We start from the raw sequence: 9,496 nt of genomic DNA, 5'->3' as shown, positions 1-9,496 counted from the left end.
TTTTTTTTTTTTTTACCATTTGGAATTTTTTTCCCCTCTTTTCCGCGTCGAAAATTATACCCATTTTTCCGCTTCCCAAAATTGTGCGCATTTTTCCGCTTCCCAAAATTCCCCGTTTTTTTCTCCCGCAAATAATTTTCCCCATCTTGCCGCTTCTTCCATTCCGCTTGGCTCCTTTTATCCCTTTACTCCTTTTTTTATTTAATTTTATATTTTTTGCGCCCCGCTTTCGATGTTTGAAGCAAACCCGAACAGGGCAAGATTAAAAAAAATGTATCGTTTGCGCTATGGCCCATGAACTATAGGTTGAAGCTTTTGCGAGAAGAAAAGGGTCGCCTTCGAATTAGAGGCGAAGGTAGAGCGGCGAGGGTAGAGCGGAGAAGGCAGAGCGGCGGAGGCAGAGCGGCGGAGGTTTTGTACGAAACGGGTTATGGTTCGAGAAGAGCAAACAATCTGTTGATCCCTTCTGCATTATCGACCTTTAGCGACAGCAAAGGAATCGTTTGCCGTTACTACGTATATCATCCTCCCGCCTATACTTACGTAGATGTTTCTTCCCCCTCCCCCTCGCGAGCTCATCGTAATAACTCCCCACTTTCCTTTTTGATATCCCCCTAGAGAATCTACCCCAACAAATGAGATGGAGGAATTTAACGAAACGTTGGAGGGGTTAGAGGTACGTTTCCGTCGACGAGATTCGCACCCATAGGACGGCGTGGTTTCACGTGGTTATACGTGGTTATGCGTGATTTCACGTGGTTACACTTGGTTTCACGTGGTTATACGTGGCTTCACGTGGTTACACCCTTTTACACGCTTATCCCGCCAATGCAACTGTCCTCTTTTTTTCCCCCCCATTGTAGGGCAAAATAACGGAGTATGAAAAACAGCTAGCCTTGGTACGAGATGAAATAAAAAAATATGAACAGGCCATCGGAGAAGAAGACGAACAAATTAAGAATCTGAGGAAATTAGAATGTGACATGCTCGAGGTCATAAATTTGACTCTCGATTTGATTAGTTACAAAAAGCAAAGTGAGTAGGAGGCAAATAGGGGGAGCACATTACACGACATTACATTATGTTACATTGCATTATGTTATGTGTACATGCCTCCCCACCCCCCATGGGGAGCGCTGCTGAGAAAGTCTAACCCCAAGCAGTTGCTTACACAAAGATGATGCACAGAGAATGGTGTCACCCATATTATTACTTTATTTTATTTTATTTTTTTTTTCCCCCTTTTTGGAACAACCCCTTTTTAGACGAAGCGGAAGGAGACTCACATGAACCGAGCTTGGAGAAAGAACCCGCAGAGGATGCAAACCAAGGTGCCACAAACGAAGCAAGTGCAGTCATTGGGAGAACATGTAGCTTCATCTATGAAAGCAAAAAAGTCTATGGACTGATCCAAAACGTCGTTAAAGAAAATGACATAGAACAACTGTTAATAAATATATTTGAAAACAATGAGCAGATTATGATTCCTCCAAAATACGTCCTCATGAACGAGGTACTCACGGAGTCTGCTCTCGCGGAGAACAACCAGTTCCAGGCCCTCTACAAGAAGGACGGGTAAGAAAAACGGGGCATTAAAAGGGGGAGAAGCGGGGTTGCCAAAAAAAAAAGGGGTCACCTCCATAACGAGGCAATTACCGTTCTTCCCCCTTTTGCGAGAAAGAGGCATATTCAACGCGTTGAGCGTGAGTGGGGGTCAACCTGTTGAGTGCCCCAACCGAGCGACTAACCATCCGCTCCTAATGACACTCCTAATTAGACCCCTAATGATACTGCTAATTACACCCCTAATGACACTCCTAATTACACCCCTAATTGCTCTCCCCGTTTCGCTTCCCCCCCCCGTGCAGCCTCTGGTACGACTGCATCGTCTCGAAGAGCATGGGTGACTCGTTCCTCGTCAACTACATCGGATACAACACAAGCGAGTACGTAAAGAACGACCAGGTCAGAATTAAAAAAAAAAAAAAGTGAAAGAAATAGTCACCCCCGCAGGCTATAAAATTCCTGAAAATTTAATCGTAAAGGAAAACGACTCTTTAAAAGTTCAAATGAGAAAAAAGAAAAAAAGAATAGCTCTCAAAAAAAAACAAAAAAGTGAATTGATAAATAAAGAGTATACAAATAAAACGCAGCAGTGGAGATCGTTTCACGAAAAGGCTGTCAGCAAAAGCAAACACCTGCTCGTGGCTCATAAGAAGGTGGAAAATATAGAATATAAAAACGCGCCTTCCAGTTTCACCATCAGGAGGAAGTTCGACTGCAATGATAATGAGGACTGACCTTTTTGCCTGCGCCGGGGGGCCATCGCAACAGCATCCACCTGCAAAAAAATGGCCCCTCTGAATGGGTATCTCCTCTCAACCCCTTTTGTGGTATTTTATCCCGCAAGTGTTTACTTCCGTGGAGGAGAAACTCAAAAAAGGAGTTTCTTTTTCTTTTTTTTTTCCTTTTTTTTTCCCATTTTGCTCCTTTTTGGGAGCGACATTTATGCCCTTCCGCCTTCCCCCTTTTTTTTTTCGGCGCTGTTTGTCAACCTTTTTTTTGTCCCCATTTGAACCCTAAACTACAGTAAAAATAAAAACGCCATCAAATGGAATGAAAAAAAAAGGTAAGAAAAATTAGAACAAATAAGGAAGAAGAGAAAAAAAGAAAAAAAAAAAAAAAAAAAAGAAAAAAAGCGAATGATCTCTTTCCCCCTTTTTTTATGGATTCCTCCTGTGTCGCGCAAATGGGACCCCGCACTCAACACAACGTGCTCACTTCGGCACGTGCGTAGGGGTTTGTTCGAGTTGTCCCCCTTTTTGAGCCATACCAAGGGGATGCATGTTTTACCCTCGTGTTGTGCACCTATTTGTTTGAAAAATTGCGGAGAAGTAGCTGCTAAGCTGGCAGTTTTTTCTGTGCGAGTACTACCCTGCCACGCTCTTTTTGCCGGCTCCAGGGAAGACCGATTTGGGCTAGCAAAGCGGTGAAGCGGTGAAGCGGTGAAGCGGTAAAGTGGTAAAGCGGCAAAACGGGCAAAGTGGCAAAACGGCAAAACGGCAAAGCGGCAAAACGGCAAAACGGCAAAACGGCAAAGCGGCAAAGCGGCAAAACGGCAAAACGGCAAAGCGCCAGGTGGATGTCGCCCCACAGGGGAAGGCCGCTCCAAAGGAACACCAAAAAATAGGCAGGCGCTCAGCAGACAAACCACCCTTCCCCCATGGAGGAAGAAAAAGTCCATGCCTCGTGCGAAGTGCTGTACAATAACGGGAAGGGGGAGCTGTACGTTACAAACAGATACCTGGTGTATATCTCTGAGCATACGAAAAAGGAAAAGACCCAAAGCAACTCCCTTTTCCTTATTGATGATATTGATTTAAAGCTATGTATATTCAGTTGGAAGAAAACGGAAAAGTCCAAAAAAAAAAGTAAAACCCGATTCACATTTGCCATAACGAACAAGAAAAATAATTTCTGTTTTCATGACTATAACCACACGGAGTCCTTCATTTTTGAGTTCTTCTATGATCGAGACAATAGCAATATATGTCAGATTATCAACACGCTCAATAAGGACAACATAAAGAATCACATCTACATAGAGTTTAACTTGCACTTAATTAGAGACCAATACAAAGTATATGAGGAGTCCTTTGGGGCACTCACAAAATCTGAATCCAAAGGAATCGCAGAAGATCAAAAAGGGGATCAACCTATCGATCATGTTAGTATAGAACATATTCCCACAAATCAAAGTGCCCCCTCCCATTTTGTAAAAAATGCAAACGATGAACCTTTCGGGGAGGACAAAGACATAGCAACTAAAGGGGACTCTGTCATAAGGACACGCGATCATAGGAGTGACAAAAATGGGGAGAGTAGCCAAAGTGAGGACAATGACCATAACGAGCGAAGCGGTCTATCAGAAGATAACGCAAAGGAAAATGAGTCACTAATCAGCCTGCACAAAATGTTCGAGACAGACGCACAACTGAAGAGCCTGTACCAAATGTGTATCCAAAACAACATACTAACAGAAAAAGAATTTTACAAAATCCACAAAAGCGACATATATGAGTATAGAAATATCAGCTCCAGTGCAGAGGAGGGAATTCTCAAGGAACCCTTATTCATAACGGAGGAACAAAAAATGGCCAAAAGCGTCGAAATCAACAAACAAATAAGTAGAGTGATTCTATCAGAGAACAAAGAGTTGAAGAAGCTGTACGATTATTACATGGCCAATAATATCCTGAGTGAAAGCAAATTTTGGTTCTTCCTTTTTAACAACAAATATAGCCACTTATTCTTTTACGATAAAAATGAAAAGGACATAATGGGGAATAAAAATTTCTTCTCCATTAAGGGTGACCAACAGAATAGAGCAGCAGGGGTTGGTACGGATACAGCTGGGGATAGGACAGATGACCGGAGGGATGTAACCCGTACCACGGATGATGATGATGATGATGATGATGGGGAGGAGGAAGATAACACATATTACAGAAATCTGTCCTTATCATACGACATGGATAATCCAAATCAAGACATAAAAGGGACATTGGAAAAATGCATTTTAAAGGAATACTTGTCTACCAAATCGTACAAAAAAAAAAACATCCTTTTTAACAACAACTACTATTTTAATGAAGAAAGTGCGCAGGGGTTTGGACTATTCACAAATGAGAGATATTCCAAAGGGAGCAACTCTCACAATCTCCTAATTAACAAATTTAATAATTACTGCATTGGGATGATAAAGGACAGAAAATTTACCTTCGATACTTTTTATGAAGATTTGAAAAACAGAATTGAGGACACAGATTTGAATCCCATGAAGGAAAAAAAAGAGTTGCAATTTCAAATCGAAAAAAAAAAAACAAACCCCTGTGATAGTGAGGCAGATAATGAAGAGTCGGCTCAGCTTGCGGATCGCCTAAATCAAAAATTTGCTACTCTCCTGGACCAGCTCAACACTTTTAAGCAGCACACCGGCAGGAAGAACTACTCCGACTTGTACAACATAGGTGGGTTTCCTGGGAGCGGCTCGAGTTAGCGGATTGGCGCAATCTGTTGGCCAATGCGTCGCCAAAAGGGAAAAGTTTTCCCATTTTGTTCCTCCGTGTTTTCTCCGTATTTTCTCCGTATTTCTTCCGTATTTTCTCCGTATTTTTTCCGTATTTTTTCCGTATTTTCTCCGTATTTTTTCCGTATTTCTTCCGTATTTTCTCCATGTGTCCTCCCTATTTCCTCCCTACTTCCTCACTTCCCCCCCGCAGGGAGACTCCTGTTTGTCTCCAACACGAAGAAGTGCCAGAGCAACCAGTCCATGCTGATAGGCACGATCGAGTACGAGCAGCACATCCTCGACATTGTGAAGGACTACCACGTGAAAGTGAACTATTTGCTGAACTTGTTCTACACGTCGTGCATTCCGGAGCAGGCGAAGCGGAACAAGATCCTGCAAAATTTGTCCAAAATTAAAGAGGAGATACAAGCCAAGCAGGTAAGCCTGCGCGATGCCCCAACACGGGCAGATTATAAGCTAGCTTTTCTTTTCTTTTTTTTATGTTTGTGTGTGTGCTGCACAAAACGGGAAGAGTGAGGTCGAATTGGTTAAGGCCCATTTGGTACACCCCGAACGAATGCTGTCCACTGGGTCCCACTTCCCCTTTTTTTTCCACACACACACCCCTCCAGGAGGAGTACAACAGTGTGCTTATCATGGGCAAGCCGCTGCTAATTCACCTCTTTGAACAAATAAGCATATGCAAGAAGTTTAACGAAAAGCTGGATAGGTACATCCAGGAAAAGAGGAAGAAGGCATGACGGGCGAGATGAGTAACCAGGGTGAAGCAAAGGGGGGGAGAGAGAGCACATTCCTTGTGTTCGCCCCCAAACGAACCACGCAAATGTCGTACATGTCGTGGCCACGGGGACGTTTTTTCCTAATTTAATGCGACGTTGTAACGATGCCCTTTTAAACATCGCGCAACTTTGTAGTTATGTTTTTTTTTTTTTCTTCTTTTTAACGATTTACCTAAAAATGGGTAGGTTTTTACGTAAATACGGAAAAATAGGCACATACGTGCGTATGCAAATACAGGGGTACATGTCTGTACGCACACAAGGGGGCACTAAAAAATGGGAGCCGCGCGAAAATCGCTTCGAAAAAAATATGAACAAACAGCCAAAACGGAAAAAAAAAAAAAAAAAAAAAAAAAAAATAGCCAAATGTGTGCAAAAATGGGGAAAAAAATGGATGAACAAAAATTGACGCAATGGTGTGTGCAACGGCGCGGTTGAGGCAAGGACAAACAATCGACACAAAGTGGGAGAAGTGCGTCTTTCTGGTGGGGAGGCTCACAAGGGGGGAAAGTGGCGTAACAACGCAGCATAACAGCAGCATAACAGCAGCATTCTGCACAAATGGGCGAAGAATGAGGGGTCATGGACGGGGGAGTTTGGAAAGGGAAAACGTTCGGCGTGTGCGTGCAGAACGGTTCCACGTGTAAGAATGGCTACGTCGCCCCTCCGCTTCCGCACTTCAGCAACACTGCGCTTCTCCCCTTCTCCTCATCTCCCCCCAGTCAGTTATTACTCGACAGGGTGAAGTACGACTTCTTTTGGACCTGCTGCACCTTCTTCAGAACGTTGAGCGTGGGAAGGGAACCCATGGGGTCCTCCTTAAAGCGGCGCTCGATCTCCATCCTCCTCATTTTCTTCTCCATTTTGTTTTTCCCCTGTTTCTTCCCATGAAAAATCCAAGAAATATACCGAAACGTCTCCTTTGGCGTCATCACTTTACCCGAGTCGTTCTTGTAGTCCAACTTTATGTCATGCTTTGACGTGGACATATGCAACGGTCTGTTCTCCGGATTTCGATATATTTTCTCTTCCATATTTAATTCTCCTTTTGTTTTTAAATACTCAAGCGCTCCGTATAATCCCTCATCCAATTTAATTTCGTTAAAAATTTCCGACACCCCATCTTGGGAAAATGCGTGATCGCTCAAGTTCATATCGTTGTCATCTTCACCGTTATCGTTATTGTTATCACCACCATTCGCTTGGCCACCCTTGGTGGTCTTCCCCTTTCCCTTCAGTCCATCTGTTGATCTTAACATGTCGTCGTTTGCATTCACGCTGAGAGGATCCAACAAATTGGATAAGCGGCCATCTCCGAGGGATGCACTTGCATCTGCGTCGAGAAGGCCCCCCCCGCCTTTCTGCAGCTTCGCCATGTTCTCACTTTCCTGTATCTCCATCGGGAGAGTTATGCTTCTGCAGAACTCGGACGCGTCAGACAATTTAATAACATCGCCGCTGATCTCCTCGTTCCTCTTCACGTCCTCATCTATAACTATATATTTTAAGAGCTCCTTTTGGTAATCCATTTCCTTTTTTCTCCTTTTCAGGCTATTCCCCTGTTGCAGGAGTTCGTACAGCTCCTTGTCCTCTTCGTTTTCGCCCAGGTCGTAATCGAAATAGTTGTTAAAGTCCATGCTCCTTTGTTCGTCTCTTATTTTTTTAAGAACATCCTCTATAACGTTCGTGTTTTCGTTGTTCTGTTCGTTCCCTCGAGTTTTTCCCTCAGCTGTATTCCTCCCTGTGACGCTCTCCTTTCCTTGCCTTCCTTCCTGCTCCTCCCCCTCTTCATCCTGCCCCTCTGGTTCATCATACAGAAAGGCCCACGCGTCCTCCTCCTTCTTCCGCCTGTTGATATTTTTTATTTTTCTCTTCTTCACTTTGAAGGCTCCTCCATCTGGGCTAGTCGTTTGCCGCATTGGCAGCGTTTTCTGTGTATGGTGCATGTGGCCTTCCCCCTTTTCCTCACCCTCGGGTCGATTATTCCTACTTTTGGCGGTCTTTGCTCCCCTCGCCTTCCTCTTCGTTCCCCCCCTTCCAGAATGATGAGCAGTATCATCATCGTCATCATCATCATGGTCATCATTACCTCCCCCCCCCTCCTCATCATACTTTATAGTCACATCGATGGAGTGCTTCGTCTCGTCATATTTCGAAATCATATGCACAGCTGAGCCATCCTCTGCATTGAGCTTATTCGTATCGTCATAATACGAGAGGGGGTCATAATAATTTTTTTTCCAAAAACTGTCATCATTTTTTGCTAGTAAACTTTTCACATTTTTTTTTTTTAATTCCTCATTTATTAGGCAGTCTTTTTCTTCGTCATTATTTAAGACGTGTTGATCTTTCAATGTCAAAATCATGTCATCTGTTAGTTCTTCATTTTTGTGTTCCACCGTGGCATGGCCACTAGCCACGCTGCGATTATTAACGTTATTTTTTTTTTTTTTTTTTTTCCTTTCTCCTCGTCATCGTCACTGTACTTGATGCCTTCATCATCGGCCAGCTTCTTATCGATGGTGTTTCTCGTTTTGTTTACCCACTTCTCCACATCGTCTATGTCATCATTAAACTCCTCGCTGATAGTTTTCGTCGATTTGTTGCTTCCCTTAGGGGGTTCTTTCGTTTTGCCGCGTCTGTTTTTGTCTTCCCCTTCTTCGGCATCACCCCCTTCTTGGTTATCTTCCTCACCTTCGTCCTTCTTCCCACTTTTCCCATTCTTGGCGCCTCCCCGTTTAGCTCGTCCCTTCGGTTCGTTGTCCTGCTCATTTTTCGACACACCCCTTTTCTTCTTCTTGTCTTGCTTATCCTCCACGTCTAGCTTCTTCAACCCCAGCTTCTCCCTTAGTTTGTTTGTCTCCTCGATGCTCAACTCTTCTTCGTTCTCCATTTGTTGATGGGCCTTAGTGGTACTTGGCAGATGGGTCTATCTCTCACGCGTGAGCCTCCTGTATACACGTGAGGTTAGCTGTCCACTCTGACGCCCCCTTTTCAGTAAACCTTAAACGGAGGGAGCCTTTTTTTTTTTTCCAAACGTCTCCCTTGTTGGAAGTTCGACCATGCGCGATGGCGCAAATGCTGCTTTACCGCAGTTGCCGTTTCCCCGCGCTAGCACGCAACAAAAGGCCGGTCGGGCAAATGCGCACCTTCGCGGGGGTTCGCACGTACGCGTGTAAATATGTGTACATAAATATGTGCACAAAAATATGTTAACACATAAATATGTTTATATATATATTTTTGTTTTTTCCTTTTTTGGGGCGCCCTGCGCGATCGCGTACATAACAGGCGAAGATCCTACGCACGCGAATTCACGCATACGCGGGATGGGTTAAAGGGGCAATCTTCCGCATACCCGCGTCTTCGCATCACCCATCATCGGATCATCGGATCATCGCATCATCGCAGCGCCTCCGCCATACGATGAAACAACCACAGGGGGTGGCGGTGGGAAAATCCTTGCAGAGAAAAAGTTAGCGTTTAAAATATAATAATATGAGCTACCCAATTTTGCGGATTCCCCCCTCTGCCCCTTAGCCAGGAAAATGCTAAATTTCCACTCTACATAGGATTAGTTAAAAGTTCACCGCGGGAAGTAAGAGGCCAAGTAAATCAACTTTCC

The 9,496-nt window shown here is 44.0% G+C and overlaps 3 protein-coding genes across 3 annotated transcripts; 2 read left to right on the top strand and 1 right to left on the bottom strand.

Moving 5' to 3' along the window:
* Positions 1 to 294: 294 nt before the first annotated feature.
* PCYB_082630 (hypothetical protein) lies at positions 295 to 2,300 on the top strand (the record flags this gene model as incomplete). The annotated part of the gene is made up of 6 exons (XM_004222001.1): positions 295 to 355; positions 621 to 676; positions 864 to 1,035; positions 1,266 to 1,575; positions 1,869 to 1,965; positions 2,046 to 2,300. 6 exons carry the CDS (start codon positions 295 to 297, stop codon positions 2,298 to 2,300), a joined length of 951 nt encoding a protein of 316 aa, XP_004222049.1.
* Positions 2,301 to 3,223: 923 nt separating this feature from the next.
* On the top strand, positions 3,224 to 5,832 carry PCYB_082620 (hypothetical protein; the record flags this gene model as incomplete). Its single annotated transcript, XM_004222000.1, has 3 exons — positions 3,224 to 5,054; positions 5,283 to 5,509; positions 5,704 to 5,832. 3 exons carry the CDS (start codon positions 3,224 to 3,226, stop codon positions 5,830 to 5,832), a joined length of 2,187 nt encoding a protein of 728 aa, XP_004222048.1.
* Positions 5,833 to 6,593: 761 nt separating this feature from the next.
* Positions 6,594 to 8,764, bottom strand: PCYB_082610 (SART-1 family protein; the record flags this gene model as incomplete). Its single annotated transcript, XM_004221999.1, has 2 exons — positions 6,594 to 8,292; positions 8,358 to 8,764. The coding sequence occupies 2 exons, from the start codon at positions 8,762 to 8,764 to the stop codon at positions 6,594 to 6,596; spliced, it is 2,106 nt and encodes a 701-aa protein (XP_004222047.1).
* Positions 8,765 to 9,496: the final 732 nt, after the last annotated feature.

This window comes from Plasmodium cynomolgi, chromosome 8, assembly GCF_000321355.1.
Source record: "Plasmodium cynomolgi strain B DNA, chromosome 8, whole genome shotgun sequence".
Taxonomy (NCBI): domain Eukaryota; phylum Apicomplexa; class Aconoidasida; order Haemosporida; family Plasmodiidae; genus Plasmodium; species Plasmodium cynomolgi.
The sequence above is the reverse complement of the archived record's forward strand: the minus strand, read 5'-3'. Positions and strand labels throughout refer to the sequence as shown.